This window comes from Miniopterus natalensis, chromosome 1, assembly GCF_054644295.1.
Source record: "Miniopterus natalensis isolate mMinNat1 chromosome 1, mMinNat1.hap1, whole genome shotgun sequence".
Lineage (NCBI taxonomy): Eukaryota > Metazoa > Chordata > Mammalia > Chiroptera > Miniopteridae > Miniopterus > Miniopterus natalensis.
Window position 1 is genome coordinate 79,732,725 of NC_142081.1, and position 22,161 is coordinate 79,754,885.

At 41.6% G+C, this 22,161-nt stretch overlaps 2 protein-coding genes across 2 annotated transcripts in view; one reads left to right on the forward strand and one right to left on the reverse strand.

Annotated features, from left to right (window-relative positions):
• The first annotated feature begins 940 nt into the window (after positions 1 to 940).
• PAX9 (paired box 9) lies at positions 941 to 17,614 on the forward strand. The gene is made up of 4 exons (XM_087823567.1): positions 941 to 1,160; positions 1,919 to 2,545; positions 5,483 to 5,625; positions 14,466 to 17,614. Exons 1-4 carry the CDS (start codon positions 1,157 to 1,159, stop codon positions 14,718 to 14,720), a joined length of 1,029 nt encoding a protein of 342 aa, XP_087679693.1. The 5' UTR covers positions 941 to 1,156; the 3' UTR covers positions 14,721 to 17,614.
• Positions 15,046 to 22,161, reverse strand: part of SLC25A21 (solute carrier family 25 member 21) — a 459,822-nt gene continuing 452,706 nt past the window's right edge. The window contains exons 9-10 of the mRNA XM_087823557.1: positions 21,917 to 21,969; positions 15,046 to 18,889 (exon numbers count right to left, since the gene is read on the reverse strand). Coding sequence (XP_087679683.1) covers positions 18,828 to 18,889; positions 21,917 to 21,969 — 115 coding nt within the window. The 3' untranslated portion in view covers positions 15,046 to 18,827. The remainder of the gene's footprint in view (positions 18,890 to 21,916; positions 21,970 to 22,161) is intronic.

Sequence of the window (22,161 nt, forward strand, 5' to 3'; positions counted from 1 at the left end):
ACTGTACTCTTTAGATTAGATTTAGGGTAAATGAAAGTGGAAACTCGGAGAGGTAGCCTGAACCCCAGGGCCTCTGGTAGCTAAACGGAAGACGCGGGAATTACATACACATGCAGGCCGGGTGTTCATCTTCTCGGGACCAAGTCTCTCTCATATTTAAACAAAACCCCTTTGCAGCGGTTTACTGGGGGGGGAGGGGGCAGGCAAATGTTTGCCCTGAGCACCAGCGGACAGCACCTTGGCTGAGCGCAGCGGCGCTCTTGCCTCCGCCGAGTGTGCCCCACGCACAGGAAACCAGTGGACCTGTGCGCGCGCTTCAGCCGCATGCGGTTACGTTCTTTGCACACCGCGCGCCCCCCGCCTGGAGCCTGCGTGGCTAAAGTTCGGCCCCGTGCTCCTGGATGAACCCTCCTCTAGAGACTGCTGTGTGCAGCTAGTCACAGGGGCTGAGGAGGGGTTTCCACCTGGCAGTAAGTGTCGCCTCCACCTCTGGCTCAGTGTCCCCTAAACCTCCTAGTCTCTCGGACGGGCCTACCTTCCACACCTTCGCTTTCGCCACCTGGCTTGACGTGGTGGGGACTGGGAGCAATTCTAAGACTTCCGACCGTCCCCCAAAGAAGTCTCCTTAGCCTTTTCCCTCTCCGAGTCTCTCATATTGGCATCAAACGCTTTAATTTGCTTATTCAGCATTTTCATCAGCCTGACTTTGCTGTCTATTTGCGTAGCTCCTCGGAAGGTGTCAAACACCAATTTTCATTGTATTTAGTCACCCAGGTGCGGAGCAAGCTCGAGGAGACAGCGGAAGGACTTTCCCGGACCGCGCTGTCGCTCACCGGCCCGCACCAATCACCACGCGGCTCGCCCTCGGGCCCTCCTCTTTGGGGGGCGTGTCCTCAGTGAGTGATAGACAGAGCCGCCCGGCCCGGCTCAGCCCAGCCCACGTTGCTGCTTAGATTGAAATGCAGAACTCAAGCCTCTTTCAGCCGGGCACATACTTCCTTAAACTCCTTCCTTTTGCACTCTCGCCGCCTCCTCCCGGAGAGAAGCGGAGGCACCTTCGGCCTGGGGCAGCGACAGGCTGGGCCACTGAGGCCGTGCGAAAACTTTCTTTCTGGGAGCTCGGAACTGGGGCCCGGTTGGTGTGCTGCTCGGAGCAATGGGTGAGTGGCGGCGGGGGACGCTGTCAGAGCCCGGGAGGGAGGGAGGGAGCAAGCGAGAGAGGGAGGGAAAGAGAGCGCGAGGGTGCGCACCTCTAAGCGTTCACACTCTCCTTATTGACTTTGCTCGTGTTCCTACAACTTGTAGGAACACGCTAAGGGTCAGAGGCGCACAGCAGTTCAGTCTAAACACTGGCTACTGGGTTGCTGTTGATGCCATTTTCTGATTTTAAGACGAGGGAGCGGTGGCATCAGCAAGCCCCGCAGCCCCAGTGGCAGACCAAGTTTTGTTTCACATACATGCACACACGAAAACAAAACAGAAAAGAAAAAGCCCTGTCGTTTCTCCAAGACCTTGTCTAATAGCGCAGGTCCCCAAGGCGGGGCGCTGGGGATCAAGGGGGAGCGGCCCAAAAACTTTAGCGCCGAGTAGCCGAGTAGGAGCCGGTCGCAGGCGTCAAGACCGATTCCCCGCCTGCTTGCGAGACTTCAGAGCCCTCGGAGCGACCCTGCTCACCGCCTTATTTGTTTCTAGCGGCCGCAAGCACCGCCGGAATGAGGGAGGGGGTCTGACTCGACCGCGGCGGTTTGGGGCCGTTCTGCAAAGCTCGGGGACCCTAGCTTTGAGGAAAGCCCGGGTCCCTCCTTAGTCCTTCGCGCGCGCATCCGCCCTGCCCCCTGACGCGCGCGGAGGCCGAGCGGCAGGCGGCTGTCCCAAACTGCGGGTGCGCGTCCCCGCGCGCCGGGTGTTTGTTTTGCAGAGCCAGCCTTTGGGGAGGTGAACCAGCTGGGAGGAGTGTTCGTGAACGGGAGACCGCTGCCTAACGCCATCCGGCTTCGCATCGTGGAACTGGCCCAACTGGGCATCAGACCGTGTGACATCAGCCGCCAGCTACGGGTCTCTCATGGCTGCGTCAGCAAGATCCTGGCGCGCTACAACGAGACGGGCTCGATCTTGCCAGGAGCCATCGGGGGCAGCAAGCCTCGGGTCACCACCCCCACTGTGGTGAAGCACATCCGGACCTACAAGCAGAGGGACCCCGGCATTTTCGCCTGGGAGATCCGGGACCGCCTACTGGCGGACGGCGTATGTGACAAATACAACGTGCCCTCGGTGAGCTCCATCAGCCGCATCCTGCGTAACAAGATCGGCAACTTGGCCCAACAGGGCCATTACGACTCATACAAGCAGCACCAGCCGGCTCCGCAGCCAGCGCTGCCCTATAACCACATCTACTCCTACCCCAGCCCCATCACGGCGGCCGCCGCTAAGGTGCCCACGCCGCCCGGGGTGCCCGCCATCCCTGGCTCGGTGGCCATGCCGCGCACCTGGCCCTCCTCCCACTCCGTCACCGACATCCTGGGCATTCGCTCCATCACCGACCAAGGTAAGGCTCAGGGGCCGCCGTGAGGCTGTGCAGAGCCCCCCAAACCCTCGCCGAGGTCTCAGTATTTGAGGCCTCCGCCCTCGTCGATCCCACCACCTGGGGCTTTTTCCTTTGGAAATGTAAGGAGTCCTCCCAGGGGGTGTCCTGATCTCATTAACTTGAAATTCATGCCCTTGGTTTCCTTGCCACACACAGTCTCCTGCCTCATCTCAAACTACCAGACCCATAACATCCCCCCATCCCCAACACATGGTTCGCATTTTCCACCCTCCCCCGCCTCCCGAGCCGCCGCAGCCTCAGCCCCGCTCGCTCTCTTGGGGAGCGCGGCCGGGGCCGGACTTGGGGCGCAGCCCGGGAGACCCGAGCCGGCGTGGGGCTGCCCGGCCGCAGACTCGGCGGAGGGCGGCCTGTCTGGGCTCAGAGGCGGCAGCGAGGAGTCGGGCACCCTGTGGAAATTGCAGTATTCTTGTCGAGGATTCTAGCAATCAGGCCAAATTCGCTCAGGCAGGAAGTTCAAATGTCACCTAATTGGTTTCATTCTTACGCTTCACTTCATTTTCCTCGGAAACGGAGGTCCCGAAGTTACTACTAGCAACTTGCATGTTACCGCGTTGCTCAGTCTGGGGCTATTTTTCTGCTTTCTTTCTTTCTTTCTTTCTCTCTCCCTCTCTTTCTCTTAGCTTAACAGACCTCCACATATATATGTATCATCTTGGGAAGTGGCACCACCGGCCGCCGTGATGGAGACAAAATGCATGGCGATTCCCTGCCGGCCTCCCTCCTGTTCTTTTCTGTTTGCTCCGCGCCTGCCGCTTCCTTTTAGGGTCCCTCTGCCCCCGGAAATTCGAGCGGAGGTCTAGTCCCTGCTCATGTTCCACGGTGCCACCCCACTGTTCCTTCCCTTTCTCACCCTTGACCTTGCCGGGCCCTAAGTGTCTCTTCTGCGGCGTAAGAACGGTCTGCGGAGCCCTGCGGCTCACTCGGGCTTCCTCTAGAGCCCGAGTTTGTTTTCATTTACTGCGTGGTTAAAACAAACAAAACAAAACAAGAGCGTAAGGTTTTTTTGTTTTTTTTTTCTCTTCTCGGTGGGGAGTAAAGAATGTCAAAATGCCCTAGGCGTAGAATTTAAATATTGCAGAGATAACGAGTCCACCTTCTTAATTTCTCAGCCAAAAGTTAAAAATGTGCAGAGGAAAAATTAAATAGGAAGGGAGGGGTAGGTTCTTCAATCATTTCCTGCCTTTCTTGGTGACCACCACATCGGCACAATTATCTTTTAAGTAATTAAAGCCGAGCCCCGATTTCTCATCTTGTTCTCTGACTGTGAATTTATAAGATCCTTCTAGGAGTTCAGTTTTGTCTCCTTCGGAGCTGGTTGGAGCTTTAGTTGGAGAGAGTTTGCCCTTGATTTATAGGATAAACTGACCTCACTGACATTTAAAGGAAGCCCCTGTTCATGGGAAAGTGTGAGATCAGCAGAAATGGGGGCTCGCAGGGGGATCTCAATTTCTTAAGATAACTTCAGGCTTGTGCCTACCGATTGCCTTTTGTCTGGGAAGGCAAAGAGAGACTGGCAGTTTGGGCCAAAATACAGTTTCCTGGTGCAAATTGGAACACAATCTGACTCTTTGGAGAAGGGGAGGAACAGTGGAAGAAGACTGACAGAGTTGAAAAGAAAACTTTCCTTCCCTAGGGAACCTACAATCAGACCAAATGTCAGTTGGAAAAGAATTGGATTGTTGAGAGTAGTAACTCTTCATTCTAGATGTTGTTGGTTCTGGATGCCAGCTTTAGACAACCTGTTTTCTGACAGGTCTGTGCATATAAAAAGATTGTTTCTATAAATGGCTATTTCTAGAAAATGATCCCTGCTTCCAAGCACTGTGTCAGATGGAAGTTTTAAAAATCAAGCTGTAGCGGCTCTGTCAGACTTTGTTCCTCACCTCTAGGTCCCAAAGACAAAAACACACTGCTCGTGGTCTCCCAACATCTCTCTAAAATTGCACTCTGCCACTTAAAGATGCCAGTGCTTCAATACGCACACCCCTAGGTATTGTAATCAGTTTACGCCACACAGTTTTCTTTGCATCTCTATTAAGAACATAAAGGATAACTGATGGCTTCGCTCTTTTTTTTTTCTTCTAATTCTACTTTCATTTTCTTAACCTTTTATATTATAAAAAACCAAAACCAAAACAACCCTCTCTGTATAACCTTACCACTGACACACGTGGTACTTACAGTGGTAACCGTAGTATTTATTTTTTGAGTCCTGTGCACAAACCCTCACATTTCATGTATAGAGCTAGAGCACCAAGGTTGGCCACACGCAAGGCAAAAACCTGTGCACATATATTTTGCGTGTGTATTGTAGGCAGCATTCGTCATGTTTGCTAAGAACTTTGCAGGTCTTTTGTTCCATCTGTTGACAGAACTACGAGGTCCCCACAGCCCAGGGGGCACTCACCTGGACGTCTCCGCGCACCAGCACAGGAGAGTTAGGCCAGGACTCTCCTCGCTCCCTTTTCAGTCTCCACCATTCCCACATTTTTTTCAAGCCCCAGGCGACCTGGATTAGGATGGGGAGAAAGGTACTTCCAGCTTCACGGGTTCTTTCTCCGATTTGAGAAAAATGTGAGAAAGCTCTCAGGTTCCTTCCACTGGTTTCTCTAGAAGAGCCAGGAGGAAATCAAAGGCCGGTTGGGGAAAAAATTAAAAAAATTCCCCTCGCAGGCGTGGGTGAGAGAGCTGCGAGAGGCCTGCTCCGGGGCTGCGAACGGCAGTGGACCTCGCCTGGCCCCGGGCTGCCGGCGGGGCGGCCGCGCCCGGGCCCGCAGCCTCCGGGGCCCCGGCGCTCACTGGCCGCGGGTTCGGCTCGCGCCTCTGGAGGGGCACGGGGTTCGCACCTCCAGCCTGACGCCTTCTCCCCCTCCCCAGGAGTGAGCGACAGCTCCCCCTACCACAGCCCCAAGGTCGAGGAGTGGAGCAGCCTGGGCCGCAGCAACTTCCCGGCCGCCGCGCCGCACGCGGTGAACGGGCTGGAGAAGGGCGCCCTGGAGCAGGAGGCCAAGTACGGCCAGGTGAGGAGGCGGGGGCCGCGGGCGGGGGCGGCGAGGGAGGCAGGACCCGCGTCCCCTCCCGACCTCGGCGCAGGGGACGCCCCGGCCGGCTGCGGGTCGTTGCACGAGCCCGAGCCCGGGCTGAGTGGGGCCGGAAAGAGGCCCCGACCTTCGAGGGCGCGGCCGGGTCTCGACCCCCGCCGGGGCAGCCGGGGCCTGGAAGCGCCTCGGGGCGGGTCGGGAAGCCCTCTGGCCGCTGGCGTCGGGGCCGGGCTCGCCCGCGGAGCGCGCTCCCGGAGGCGGCCGCGCGGCCCCCAGGCCTCGGAGCGCACGCGGAGGCCCCGCACCCGCGCCCGCGCCGCGCCGCGCCGGCCTCGCGCTCGGGCCGCGGCGGTGAGAAGAGGGCAGCCAGATAAACTTAATAAAGTTACCATTTCCTGAGTAAAAGTCAAGTCGGAATCTCCCAAGGGAGCTTAGTGAGAAAAACCTCAAATTATACGGACTGGCTGTGGACCGTTTAATTTCCCCCCCGCGCTGTCCCTCCCCCACTCCCCTAAAGAAAAATTAAGCCACCCGTGTTTCTCTTTTCCTCTCCTTTCCTCTCCTCTCCTTTCCTTTCCTTTTTTTTTTTTTTTTCCCTGAGAAAGACGAAGCAACCACAATCATAAAAGCCCAAGAGCTCTGAGTTCATCACCACGCTAGACCCAGGAGTTCAAAGCCAGAGCTCTCAAAACCAAGCCAGAGAACCCTAAGGCACCCAAGGTTTCTCTGCGCAGATGAGCCGAGCTGGGCAGGTTTGCAAATTTCTTAATATCAAACTCCAGTTCCAAAGCCTCAAAACACCTAGTTTTCATTTGATTCTTTTGAAGTCTTAAAACTTTCAATTTTTTCTTACCTGTAAAAACCAGCTTTTTAGGTACATGGAACGTGTCACCTGGGAGAAAATCCTAGTTGTTATTTTCTCTCACAAACCCATTCCCACTTCCTCACCCCTCTCTTATTATTTTAAAACAGAGTCAGATACGTATTAATAGCTCTCCCGTGATACGTTTAACAGAAAATAGCAGCAAGGAAAGAGAGTCCCTTTCCTGAGCCTATTCCTGCTGTCAAGAATCCCAACGAGAAATTATAAGAAAGTTTGTCATTTTCTTTTGCTAACGGGCCTTTAATTTGTAAAAAGAGGCAGTATATACAATGGTTAGGAACTCTGATCCTCTGGTACCATCGCCACTTAAGCAAGTTTTTTAAACTTTTAGAGCCTTAATTTCTTCATCTGTGAAATGGGGAAATAATAGTTTCAACCTCAGGAGATGCTGTGAAGATTCAGTGAGATAATGCAAACGTGTGGCACATAGAAAGCATTCATTAAATATCACCTGTGGTTATAAGTGGGGATTAGAGATTAACTTTTATAAACAAGCAAATTTTTAAATCAAATATACTTTGTTCAGAGAATGCATAGTCAAAAGTGTCAAGGTATTTTGTTACAAACAATAGGAGAGCATATAAAGCAGTTAGCATAGTATAAAGCATTTAACAGGTGTGCAGTGATTTTTATTAGGTCATCATTTCTTAGAATAACATCGTGAAGAATAGAGTTAAAAAATAGTTTCTAATTCCCACATATATTTGATGAACCCAGTTTATATATAAAGCAGTTTCATAATCCCCAAACATTTATGATTATTTTTACGTTTTTGAATTAGAGGTCTAGTATTTAAACTTGTTTAGAAGTGGTTAATTTATACATTCACTTCAAAACTAAACTAACCATTTAAAATAAAAATAGAACACTGTTTTGAATGACCTACTCTGTATATTCTGAACATTAAAAATTGATTACATTTAATCCACTGAATATTAAATCACTAAATTTTCAGATTTACAAAAATAAGTATCTTAAAGAAGCAAATAAGCCGAGCCAAATAAGTATTGTTCTAAATACTTAAGAGAACAAGTTACATTTTTTCCAGAAGCAAAATATATTTATATAAATTTTACATTTGGAAAGTTCTTAATTGCAATATGCTAATCCAAATGATGTAAAATTTCAAAACTTGAAGAGTTTCTAAGGACAGTTAAATCAGTGGTTACTCTATTACAATTATCAAAATAGTGCTTAATGCTAAAGGTGTGCTAAGTAGACACAAATTTAGACTATCATTTTGCGAGCAATTTGGAATTTATTTTTATTCTTATAATAATTTATTATACATTTTGAAAAATAACACAGTTTAAAGCAAAAGTTAAAGATGTACACCTAGCTACAATTAAGTAATTCGCTGTAATTCAAATATCCTTAATACAGGCATAACCAGCAATTTTGGAATTTAGACATTGATTTCCTTGAGGGTAAAATTATACATTTATATGTACTCTTGAATATGCAAAGGTAAAGGGTGTGTTGTGTGTATGTGTGTATATATATACATATATATATATATATATATCTTTGTATTTGAACAAAATTTGAAATCTTTGGTAAAAAATATTCTCAACATTTTTACAATAATACTTTCAGTGCATTTATGGTTGTTACTAAATAGTGTGATATTATATGATCCCTGTTTTATTTTAGTATATAAAGGAAGAAATTGAGAATTCAGAATTATAGGATTTAGAGCATAATCTATTCCCAGAAGACATCTATGAAATTACCAAAGAGGCTGAATTGACAACTGATTGTAGGTAGAATTGATTACTATAATCTAGTTTCCATTTTCAGTTTAAATGCAAAGAGTGCTAGTAATTAGAACCTTATGCACATTTGTTTCACACACACCTATCTTTTGTTTTTAAAACATTAGTTTAGAATATTAAAATTTGCCTTACACATTAATATTACACTGCAATTGATATTTTAGAGTGCCATTCAGAAATCCTTATTGTCTACCTCTGAGGACATGTGAAAAATAGTATTTATCAATTTTGTCTTTTTTTTCACCCACGTTATATTTTGGGCTAGAATCCTCTAATCTCATCTAATTCTGAATGGCAACAATGTTCTCTGGTTCTTAATGGCTGGTTCTTTTCTGTTGAAATCATAAAACCTCTTTTGAATGCAATTGAATGGCAAAAAAAAAAAAAAGAGAATAATGGGGTGGACTAGAACTATCCTTTTACAAGGTACTTAGTGAGTCAGTGCCTCATTTTATTTAAACAGTTATAAACAGTTGTATAGCTTTTGAAAAATGTTCTACAATTGGGCATACTTTCTCAGAAAAAAATATTGCCTATCTGGTCCTCTAATTAAAGTATCTGGATGGTAGATTTATAAGCTTTGAGTATCTTCATTTTTGGGTAGTATATATTTAACTCAGCAAGTTTAATAGAATATTATCTACACATTGAGATGTTAGAAGTGAAGAAAGGTCTATAAAGTACTCTAACTTAAGAAAAAATTCAGAGGTGTGAAAATAGTTGAACTTAGAGAAATAAATTGATCTGAAAGTCTTATGAGACATTCATTTGCACATTGTATTTGAAATAAAGATAGTATTTTAGAATACTGAATACAACTTTCTAGTGCATTATTTTAAAAACTGGCGGTCCTTGCAGACATATTGTTCTTGTAGACATACTGTTCTTGTGAAAATATAAGTTAATTTGCAGTAGATTTTTCTTAATATCAAATAAAGTTAACTTTATGCTAAATAAGTTATCATTTTGTAGAGAGAATGCAATCCTAGGCAAATGCCAATAGAGAGTCTTTGAAATTCATAAAGTTATCTATTATATAAAATGTTCTTTGACCTGGTTTTGCTTTTAACTATTAGTGTTTCAAAACAAAATTAATGATTATATACCAGTAAAATATGTCATATAAAATACAAAAAAGCTAATTAAAATTTTTAAAAGCTACATCAATTTTAATACAATTTGGAAACATAAAATTTAGAATAAAACTTAAATAGCAGCTTTCTATTACCTAGAGACATTTAGATCTGCAATGGGATAACTAAGCATAATTAAGATCCTTTGGATGAATGTTGAAACCATATTTACAACTGTCATTTCATTTTGTCAGGTTTGTTTTACTGTCATTGTATAATGAATTAAGAAATTTAGAATTACAGAAAAATGATTTTACCAAAAAGGAGAGAAAATCTTGTCTATGTTCAAATCTGAACCATTTTCTTGCTTATGATACATATCGAGGTTGAAATTCTAGGTGAAGCACACATCTCTATTTGCGACTAAATCTACTTCATTATAAAACCAAGGTAAACTCATTTCATTATAAGGGGAGACCAGGTAGGACTGGTGAGTGGATAAAAGATTGTCATTAAGGGATTTGGCACTGATATTTGTGTTTTCTTCAAGAGAGAAAATGTTGAGTAGACAACTCCCAGAAATTGAAGAATAATCTATAACCGCTGATTGACGAACAGTTGTCATGCCTGTTTTTTTTGGCTTGCTTTTTTTTTGTGGGCATTAGTGTTTGGATGCTAATGCATCTCCATATTCTAGGGGGTAGGAAAAAATGGACCACCCATCAATCAGATAATGAAATGGCTAGGTTAGAACTTCTCTTTACTTTTTCAACAGCTTTATTCATTTTGCTTATTAAAGTGTAACACTTGTTCTGTGATAAAGGGTGCCTACATTTTTTAGAACAAGAGTATGACATGTTTTGCTTTCAAAAGGCTGCTCTAACTTAAGTATACATATGATTGTGAAACACTTATAATGTGTCCTGTTTTGTGGGGATATGAGATGATTAAGGCAAGTCCCTGTCCTCAAACTGTTTATAATCTAGCTGTCTACCAATACAACTTCTGAACATATTCACTTAAAAAGATATTCTTAAGAACTGCCAAATCTATATTTCTAACATTTTAGAGCATGTGAAATGAACACACACTTTTCATTCTTTCTTGTGATAACCTTAACTAAACTACATTGCATCTTATGTATTATTTTCAGGACAATATCCTTTAATGTCAGTGGGATAAAATCTGTCTTTTTCTAAAAATATTCAGCAAAACAGGTGACTTATTTTTTCCAGGCTATGCAATTTGGTCTAATTTACTTTGCATTAGTAAATCTCATTCTCAAAATCAGATAGTAATTAATTTGCTTCAGGGAAGTCCCTTGTACAGCTTTAGAAGGAAAGGATTTTATTGGTTTCAAGGAAGATCTGCATAAAAAAGGGGGTTGATGGACTGAGGTCTTATTTATGGAATCTTTAGGTAAAGTCATTTTCAAAAATGAGATTTCCATTACATGCCCATTGCTGGGGTTTCATTTGGAAAGTTTGTTTACTCTTCCCTGGGGATTCCATATGTTGGTTGATTTATAAATCATATTTACAATTCAATTAAATAGAGTAATTTAGCATGTTTGCTCCCACTATATTTATGGCGTACATTTGGTAGTCTCTACTCAGCCTAACTAGCTTTTCAGATTAATTACATGCCCTTCACTGGAAACAGTAAGCAGGTTTGGGGAATGTAAGTCATGTACTGTTTCACTGGAAAGAATAAATAAACATCAGTGCTACCTATAGTTGTTTTCCCTCGTGGTGGAAAATTTTACTCTTTCAGGGATTGCTTCATAAATAACAATCACTTTACCCAGTAGCGATTTATATCTTTTACTAATGTCATGTTTCAAAATTAATAGTGAGAAAATGGACATGTTTATTGAGTCACTAGTATGAATAGTGAAGGTGGCAGTTTTTTTCCCTAAATTTCTAAATCTGAACTTTAAACAGAAAAAGAAAAATTAAGACAAAACTTTTCACTCCAAATCTAGGTCATAATTTAACCTGAGGGAAAGTTCAGAGCTATTTTTATACTAAGTTTAAAGATTTTTTTAAGCAAACATTTGGCCTCCCCTTGCCTTTTTGTGGATGTCAAACCTCTCCCAGCTTCCCTTTCCACTTTTCCTTTCTGCAATACAAAGGAGACTAAAATTAACTATATTGCAGATTTTAGAGAACTTTGAAATATTTTTACTAATAGGAATAATAACATGAAAGCAAGTGTGATGCCTTAAGTGTGAGAAATTGGACAAATATGGAAAAATTAGTGTTTTTACACTTGACAAACAAATATAGTCATGGAAGAAATAAGGCACCTGAAGGTAATATGGGCCTGAATCCAGTGTTTGACCTCCCCTTAAACCCCAGGAACTTGAAGGCGAGCTGTAATCCAGCCTGGCTTCTCGGGGGGAACAGTTCTGGGCAAAAAAAGAAGTAGGTGCGTGTAAAGGGATTGTAGACAATGCAACAAAACAGTTGAGCCCCAAATAAGGGGGCACATCAAGGAGCAGTGGTTCCAAGGGAAGGGTGCAAGGAGAGGAAAAGAAAGATGACAAAGCAAGAATTTCAGAGAGAACTGTCATTTTGAATGATAGAAAAAATACAAAGATGAAAAGAATGGGTAGAAAAAAGTTAGCTGTGGTAGCGAAGAGAACTCACCAACAGATTTTTTCCTGCCAATGAGAGTGTTATTTCTCTCATGTATAGCATTAAACAGTCTCACCTTATGCATTTGTAAAATGTTGAGCAAAAGTTTTCGTTTTCATTATTTTAAAAGTAATTTTATCCTTAACATTTTAATCTTAACCTTCTTATTTTATGATTCTTGGTGTACAGTGGCATCAATAATATAAAATATTAATTAACACTTGGATGGAAGAGGCCCAATGCAGATGCAAATGCCTTTCCTTACCTGAAGTGGAATGAGTCCTTTCCAAACTAATTTCTCCTAGGTTATTAGGGAAATCCTAAATAAACACGATCGGAACTATAATCTCGATGCAGTGGTAGATTTCTTCAGCAATTTGATAGCTCACCGTCTTCAGACTCATCTGCCGAGAGCCTTGAGGCGCCTCCTTTGAGCCTTCCTCTGGGGAGCCATTCTCAGAGAGGAAAACAGATCTTTTTAGAAGTTAAGAAACAAAATGAGAATAGAGAAATGAGAATCCAGAAGAAGAAAGAATCTTTTACCAGATGTTATCTCAAAAGATTCTCTAGTTTGAGATGAACTTGTGTTTGTCTTTTCATTGTCCAGTGAAAGCAAAAAATATTTGCTACAGAAGATCCTGCATCAGACAGGAGTGGTAACTTCTTTTAACACAGACCACTGACTTGCCAATTGCCCTAGGGTAAATGGCTAAATTCCTTAACCTATATTATTTCGTATAAAAAGAGAATAAGATTTTATGTTAAATGGTGATGTGCAATGGTTTCTTTGTTTGAAAGTACAGTATCACCCTTTGGGACCCTTGTAATACATTTTTATTTTAATTCAACATTGTGTTGTACTCTTTATATATTCTCTTATAATTATTATAAACTCAATGGTACAACACAATCCTCATTAGTCAATAAAATATATTGAATATTTCTTGGTGCCAGGACATACTCAAGAAACCTTGGTTTCCTTTCTCCTTCCCCATTTTTCAAAGAACAGGCACTTCGACAAAAAGAACAGGAGGGACATGCTCTTATAGAGCAAGAACACAAGGTTAATACCCCCCCGCTTTTCTTATTTTGTCAGAAATTCATGAGCAGTGTTAAATTATACCCATGCATATAATCTACTCCAAGTATTACTCTAAATTGAGAAAATCATTTTTGAGACCCCACCATTGCATTCACAGAGGTGTGGAAGTGAAAATAATAACCAAATGAATTAAATCAGAAAACCATTTTTGTTGCAATTGAATTGGAAAAAGCATTGAATTAACATATGTCTGCTTTACTTACTTCTAAGGATTAAGTCAGTTTTACTAATAATAAACCTATTATTTGCATTTTACTTTCACTAGAAAATATGTTAATTCATTCACATCATTACAAGGAAAAAGGAATTACTCTTTATTTTTAAATAATGTAGAAATTGAGGGGAAAAATTAAGTTCCTTGAAGAAGGATGCTGAGTGTTCATTCTAGAATCAGTTTGGAAATTGGGGTGTTTTGGGGGTGTTCTTAGTGTTGTTAATAGTAACGATACCAACAACAACTGGACGCCAAGAGAGTACTGGTTTCTAGGCAGACGTGCCTGCCAGAGCTTCTGCATTTTGTTTGCAAGCTGAGATTTTACATGTAAATTATTTTCAAGAGATTTATCCATGTGGCTTTTAAAAATTCACATCACAGGGCCCCAAAACTTTGTAAGCAAATTTTCCAGTTTCAAAACCACACATAGCAGTTCTTTTATATTGGAATAGCCAGGTTCCTTTTTGATAAAATAGCTCTGGAAAACATACCCCCAACCTTAATTTAAAAACTCTTAAAAGACAAACTGTCTAATTTTGCATGTTCTTTGTCCAACAAGCATTTACAACGCGATGTTTTAAAATACTGCCCATGTTTTATTTAACAAAAGTTGTGCTCATTTTGAGTTTCTAAGCTGACACCCCTGCTCTGTGCCTTTTTTTTTTTTTTTTTTTACTGGAAATGAAAGTTATACCAACCAGGCCCTTCACAAATGCCTCAACAAAAGAGCCAAACAAAACCGAAGTACAGGGAAGGTTGACAAAGGCATATGGATAGCAGAACAGATTCTAAGAGTATTTAATCACCACTAATTCTTTCCTCACCCTGCATTGCCTCCCTAAAATTCTGAATTGCAAAGCAAATACTGTGAATTTTCTGGTCACAGCCTCCTCAAAACCTTTGTGGAAAGAATAATATCTTGTCTGTTGGCATTATGTTTGTTTAAGTAGCAAGACTGTGAATGCATTTAGAATATGCTTAAGGTCAACTCTAAAAAAAATCAGAAAGTAGAGTCAGAATATTGTAGCTACTACTACTTAGAACTTGAAGTCTGCTTCTCTCCAAGAACCTGTGAAATGTCTACTATTGTAATGTGATTATTTCCACCTCTTCTCTTTTCCAACTCTTCTTAGGCACCAAGTGGTCTCCCAGCCGTGAGCAGTTTTGTGTCAGCATCCACCATGGCTCCTTATCCTACCCCGGCCCAAGTGTCACCTTACATGACCTACAGCGCTGCTCCTTCCGGTTATGTTGCTGGACATGGGTGGCAACATGCCAGTGGCACCCCACTTTCCCCCCACAACTGTGACATTCCCGCATCGCTGGCGTTCAAGGGAATGCAGGCAGCCAGAGAAGGTAGTCACTCTGTCACAGCTTCTGCACTCTGATTGGAAATTCCGTCCGCAGCAGCTTCGCCCGGGTCCCCGTCAGCACACCCTTCCCCGCTGCCCTGACTTCGGATCTCCCCCCTCCTGCCCTCTCACCCTTCTGCCTGGAGAGCTGGCTTTACAGACTCACCTCCTTTGTGCTGATGACACCTAAATATTTCTTGCCATAACTTCTCTCTCACAGAATACCTGACATGACGTTAGGATTCAAAAACAAGAGCAATACTAAGGACTGAATGAGACATCTGTGCTGCCCACACACTGTTCTCATGCAGTGAAGAAACCTGCACCCCTCAAAGGGCTTAAGGAACTTTTTAAACGAGTCTTTGGTAAAACCACATGTGTATATTTATTCTAAATCAACCAGACCTTATGAAACGTGCAATTGTTGAGATTTTGCAAAATCAATAAAGGAAAATACATATAGAAAAAAGTTATGCTACACCCTCTAATCAAATAAGGTGACCAAATAAACCTTAATTCATCCTTAGGAAACCAATCAATAATTGATTTGTTTGAGTGATCCTTTGTTTATTTTTAAGAGGCGACCTGTTTTGTTGGAGAATATATGTATAACACAAGCAATATCTGAATTTAGCTCCTCCTGGTGTTTTGACTTGGTTCCAAATATGACGATGTTTATAGTTTCTATTAGTTTGTAAATATGGACTCTGGATGGTGCATTTGTGTTTTCATTCCATGGGGTATCCCCTCCCCCCCTCCCGCTATTTTTTTCTTTCTTTTTGCAAAGGTGACTTTCTGGCAACGTCTTTGTCTCTGTTTGGTGGTGGGCTGCTCAGGCTCCTGGACCTGGACTTTCCATAAATGCTGTGTGTGCAGTGAAGGCTTCAGCATCTCACGAAGGACATTTTCTTTCTACAGCAGAGGATCTGAACAACAGATAAAACAAGCCACTCTCCCATTCCGTATCCTAATCAGACAACACACATTCCAAACACACAAAGACAAGAGGGTGGAAAATATCTGAACAAGAAGGCTCTAAAGGAAGTCACTTAGAAACTTAACATTTAATGTGAAACTCTGTGCAAAGACACTTAAAATGAACTTTATGTTAAGAAAACCACTGTGAAACTAAATTGTACTGTTATTGTTGGCTTACCTGTGTGTTCAGCAATCTCAGCCCAAAATTACATTGTAATTTAAAGAAAATGGAAAATTCTGCTCTAATGAATGTAAAAATGGCTTGCTGTGAAGTTTACATTGTTGTACAGAAGCATGTTTCACATGTAGGTAAACTGGTGGTGGTATTAGAAATACAAATGCTATTTAATTTTTAAAATTTCCCTTTATTCATTTCTGGAGTTACAGGATACAGTTTAACTGATAAATCTTTCTAGGCCACTTTTAATGTTAATAATAGAGCTGTGGGGTATATGTGTGTGTGAGTGTATAATTATGTGTTGCATTTTAAAACAACTGATTTTCTTGGGGCAAAATTCTACAGTTTTTTATCTTCTGTTTAGAAAGTTTTTCCTGTTTGGCACTATAGGCTTAAAAATAATTTTTTAAAACATTGGTACAATTCATCTATTGGAAAATTAATATATTGCGCGTTTTTGGTATTACTTCTGTGCAATAACTAAAAGGGCACATCCCTAGATATGGGTGTTAAAGATGCGTTCCTTAGGTGACTTTGGTTTCTTCCTACCTACCCAGTTCCTTCACATTAGCTTCATGGCTTCATTTAAATCTCAGATGGCTAGATTAGCTGGGTTTTCAAATCACCAGGCTGTAAACAGTATGCAGATTTCTGACACAAATTATGTCTGAGGCACTGCTTTCTCCAAGCAGCAGGTATCTTATAGAGAGCTTTGAGTTGCAGTTGTTTCTAAAGCACCTGGAATTCAGAGCTGGAAACAGGATTATAACTCCAGGAGAAGAACAAGCAGAAGGAGCAGATGAACTCTCAGGGCCTTAGTCTCCCTTTGATCTTGTAAAACTCCTATGACATCTGGGGTTCCTAGTCTGGTGAGAAAATAGACTATAAACTGAATGGAACAAAGATGCCAATCCAATATCTTGGTGGAGACTTTAAAACCATACCATACAGGGACTCTCCTGCCGTCCAGAAAGACCGACGTAAGGTACAGAGTTATTCCTTATCAGGTGTTTTTAGGTGGCTAGTAGAAGTCTTTAAAAAAGTATCAGTTGTTTGTATGGAGACATAACTAAATGTTATTTTCTTTATCTAAATTAAGAAATCTCTTGTTATTATGCTATTTATAATTTCTCTGGTTCTTGTGTTTTAAAAAATCTAATATTAATGATATCAAAGTTTTCTTTCTTTCTTTTCCCCCCCTCTAGGTCTTTTCTTAGCAACAGTGAATTCACATGAAATAAATTTAAAAAGACAATGGAAACCCCAAGTACAATTTGCTATTCAAAGCAATTATGGTTTAAAGCTACTTTTAAAAAATAAGAGAAGGAAAATGGGACGGGATATAGGGTTGGGATTGTTTGATTTTTGAACATTATTATTGTTGGTTAATGTTGACATATTTCCTCTGTTTCTTAAGGGGTGAAACTATTTATTAACTGGCAAATGCACTCTTCAGAGATCCTTCCCATCCCATCCACATGGAGAGGTTAAAGGTTCGATTTCATGGCCTCTGTGCAGGCCGTACTCTCTGTCACAGGACGCAGGAGTATTACCTGCAAGGACAGAATGCAGTTGTGCAACAGACACATTCTTATTTCTCTTGTTTTTTCTTACTTTAAATGACCCTCTTTTGAATATTGGGCTGGACTATAAATTAAAAACATGCTGGAAAGGATGTACAACTGAAGGCTGTGTATGTATATACAGTATGTCAAAAAGCCTTTATTTTTATACTTCAAATGCTCTAAATTAATAAAAAGTAATAATTACCATGTTATCTTTTATTTGTATTTTCAAAATGCTTTAGTGACATAGCCTCCTGGTAGAAATATCCCATAGTCGTAGTTAAGAACAAGGGTCACCTAGAACATGCAGATATTTTTGTTGACTTTTGGCTACTGAAGTAGCATCACTTAAGGATGAAGATATAAAATCCTTCGGTTATATCAAGGGAATGAAGATATTTTTTGGAGTGCATGTTAGTACAGGAATCTTTGGAAATGCTAAGAATGTACTTCTATTTTGAAATGTTATTTTCCCTGAATAATACATATTTTAACACTGCAAATAGCAGACTCCACACCTGAAGCTGTCACCTGTAACTAATAACCTGGAAATGTACTTTAAACATTCTTTTAAAGAATGGCATAGGCAAGAGCTCTGAACGAAGGTATTTGGATGCAAATACAGAAAGACAAATGGGCCCAAGGAGTGGTTCCAATTTGTGATTTAACCTGAACATATTTCAGCAACAAAACTTGTTTTCAAAGGGAACTAGGTGAAGGAAAGTAGTTTAATAAAACTTCGTGTTTTCTATTTGTCATAAAAGACTTCAAATATCAGAATTTTAAAGTATGACCTAATTTAAACAACAGTGCAAAATATAAAGTAGATTTAGGAAAATATAGCTGAGATGTGTATTATTACTAGAAAACCAAACAGATTTTAACATAAAAGTCAACATTTAAAAAAGGCATTTTAGTGCACTTTTAAAATATTTTCTTTGTGACTTTTAAATATTATTCATGGAAGAGTTTAATTCTTATAAAAACTGTTTAAATTTTGGCTTAATTTTTTTTTTTAAGTATTGTTTGGCCTCTTGGGGAAAAATCATTATCAGCACAACAGATTTTCACTGTGAAGCAATGCAAAAAAAAAAAAAAACATAGGTCACCAATTTTATATTGCTTTTATGAAATATTTCTGATTTCTATGCTATTTTTCTATATTGTTTACATACTCATGGCTTCATATTATTTTTCTTCTTATAATTTTATTGATATAGCCATAACTACAGTCTCAAATTGTCTAAAGATAATTTTTGAAGTATTAAAATAGATGTTGTTCTTAAATTGTCTTCCCTTTTATAATTGCATAGAATTGTGTAATTAGAATGTGCAAGTGTATCAGCTTAGCTGACTGATAGCCTCAAGGTGCTGTAGAGCAAATATGCATTATCTCCAGGGGTAAAAGCACTTCATAGGCAATCACCAGTTCTTCTGAAGCCATGAATAGGTATGTTCATAAACCAGCAGCATGACCGCACCACCTAGAAAAGAAAAGAGCTGGTTTTTCTCATAAATCCTATAAAACAGTGTTGTCCTTCCCAGTCAGCTTCTGAGTCCATGAAGTCCCACGCAGCCTATTGGGCAGGGGCTGTTCAGAATCATCAGTTCCTGAGATCCAGTACATAGATATAAAACTACTGTGAAAAATTCTCAGAGCAAAATCAAGACCATCTTGAGCCTCCAAATACATTTTTTCCTCATGAGTTTCTGTAACTTTCATCATTTCTCATCAGATTCTTTTTCAGGCACTTTTAATTTTTAAAAGTAAATAAATATAGACATTTAGTCATGTAAGGGCATGTGGCTTTCCCGTGAACAGAAGCCTCAGGTTCTTCATATGTAGGCAAAGGATTTATCTTTTTCAGTCCATAATTAGCATTGTCGTAGCTGCATCCGAGAAGAAAATCTCTAAGACGCTGCTTGCCGAATGAGTGTGCTTTTTTCCTCTTACAGCTTTCAATTTGGATTGCAATGTGAAAAATAGCTTCTGAATATTAAAAAAAAAAAAGGGGGTTGCAAAACTAAGCTAGCTTTCAACCTCCCTTTGTTTTCGTTTTATCTGCCTAGGACATACATGGATTGTACTTGAAAATTCGGTAGTAGGGGTTGGGTGTCCTGAGAGCACCATTTGTCTTGGTAGAGAAGAGTTACATAACTGGCTGCAAAGAGGCTCACTGTGCAATATGTCAACAGGAATACGCCACAGGAAAGCAGGCGCCGAGCCTGCCGAATACCTGGACATCAGGAGAGCGTTCGTACGTGGGCGGTTTTGTGTTCTGATGCAGTAAATTGCACATGTCCTGTGTCCTTTAAGACAATCTCGATTTCGCCTTTCATGTCTGTATGAAAACTATTACAAAATCAAAATGTGGACAAATAGCCTCAGCACAACTGAGAGAAGACTTGGCTGCACGAACAGAAGACTGACTTCTGATGGAAAGAAAGAGAACTTGATTCTGATTTTAGTTCTTTTGTACACATTGCCATATGCTTTTAAAAAAATCTACAGGCTGCACATGTTTGTGTAACCTTATACCAAAGATAATTATCTGCCTGTAATTTTCATTTTTAACCCATGAAGATACTCTATTAGACCCGTCTCACTGCTGTAGCCCTCTTGGCGCTCTGGCAAACAAGGCGGGACACACTGCAGAGGGTTGTTGATATGTATATAACTGCCGTGTTTACTCTTATTAACTATTCACAACGTAAGACAAGAACACACAGAATTGGGCTCGTTTTCAGCCTAGTGATATCTGGAGTTTAAACCACAGACTTCAAGATTCTCCCTTCATGGGAGGGACCTCTATCGGTAGCCACATAGAGCTGCTAAGGCTGTTACAAAAACAAGATGAGATGCTTCTCCAAAACGAAGGAGGAAAATTTCAGGCTCACCTTTCTTTTCTTTTTTAATCTCTCTTTCTCCTTTTAAAAAATTGTATCCTTAACTCAAAAGTCTTACCTTTCTCTCTACCTTTCTTTACTTTGAAGTTGGTAGATCTTGCACGTTTGGAATGAGAATGGAGGCCAGGTCTTGGAATGAGATTTCCAGTTACTCAGTGTTGTTTAGCTTGGACAGTACATTCACAACAACCCTTTCCACTGGGTTTAACACCACAGCAACTCAGGACACCTCATGCAAAAACATTTTTAAAAGCCAACCAAACATTTGCAAGCCTCTAACAAAACTTGGGGTCAGATTATTTAAAGAGTTTTGGATTAAGTTTCCAGTCAATTACCGTTACAGTTAAACTCTTCAGGGTCATCACCCTTTTCAGGCCCAACCCCTCTGAGAAAGCTGGGTTAAGGCCAGTCCCCTGATTTTCTCTAATGCTAGGTCTACTAGCAGGTTTTTACTGTGTGGTGAAGGAAAAACACCACATACTTGCCGAGAGAGTTGCACTAAATCACCAATATTCTTATTATTGGATTCTTTTTTACACACGGGCCAAAGACTAACAGAAGGCGGGTCTGAATCTTAAATGTGAAGCAAAATCCATGTTTAAATGCCCAGAAAAGTGGGAATAGATGAACTGGAATTGAGGAAGTGTTTTTTAAATACAAGCAAATGTGAACTGTTTACCAGCTTCAATTTATAGACTTTGTTCTATCTCTCAGTTTGGTAGAAATGCTGATTCATCGGGCTGAGATTTAAGGGTAAATGTGCATGTGACTGAGTGTGGTAGGAGAGGGGGACGCCGGTGTTAACGGAGGAATGGCAAAGGCGGAGAGGGCAGGGGGAGGGGAAAGCTCTGGGGAACATAACCAGGATGTCTAAGTAGGTGAGTGTGGCCTGGTAAAAAAATATGTGTGGTCTAGTGTATACTTCCGCACTTATTCACAAGGTTGCTTATAATTCAAGACTATTTGCCCAGGCAGTTGAGTCTGTAGCAGTTATTTTCTTATCTATTTACATAGAGGCAGCTGACTCTCCCTGAGGGAATGGCAGCCGGTTTTTGTGGGCTGGCGTCGCGAGGTAAGGCCCTGAGCCAGGAGCCTCCACTGTCAAGCTGACAGAGGCCGGGAAGGTGACGCTCCCCAGAGGTGACTGTGAAGACCAGTGGCTCTTGCTGTTCGTGAAGGCAAGGCGGCCTTCCTTTCCTCTTTTTGAAGTGAAGTTGAGGCAGGAGCAGGAATGAACAAGGAGCGCCAGGGGACTTTTATTGGTCTGGTCCCTCACGCCCTTCTGCCAGGAGCCACCGTGGTGTATATACCTGGGTGCTCACTCCAACTCCAACGGGCTGTGGATCCTTTCCTATTGACTTAAGCTGGGCTTTGGCTTCCATCAGCCTCCAGCAAGGCCATAAATAGTATGTTATAAACAAAGGTAGAACATTTCTAATGCCTTTGGTATTTTGAATACTCATAGGCAACTCTATATCCTCAAGGTTTCTGTCTTTCACAGTGGGATAAACTTTTATTGTGTTGTTGATAGACACAAATAAGAAAAAAAGAGACACTAGAACTTAACAAAGAAGGAAGGATATAAGTAATAAAAACACCATTACCTGGTCCAAGCCTCATAATCTTGGGAAGCAGGCCTTTGTACAAAGCTAAAATCCTATAAGCGAAAAGAAAAGAGCAACATTCTTATTCTGAAAACAAAATGGAGTTTTACCTCAGCTTTACTAAGATGCTAACCCAGCCTTTATAAAAAAATTTACTTGAAATTATACAGATCCAAAACCAGACAGCATCTGCCTAAATAGTCTCTGCAATAAATTGGACAAGGGGAAAGAGTTCATTAATTCTT

Coding starts and splice junctions, on each gene's coding strand:
- PAX9 (XM_087823567.1), top strand. Junction 2,546..5,482: donor TCGCTCCATCACCGACCAAG/GTAAGGCTCAGG, acceptor CCCCCTCCCCAG/GAGTGAGCGACAGCTCCCCC. Junction 5,626..14,465: donor AGGAGGCCAAGTACGGCCAG/GTGAGGAGGCGG, acceptor AACTCTTCTTAG/GCACCAAGTGGTCTCCCAGC.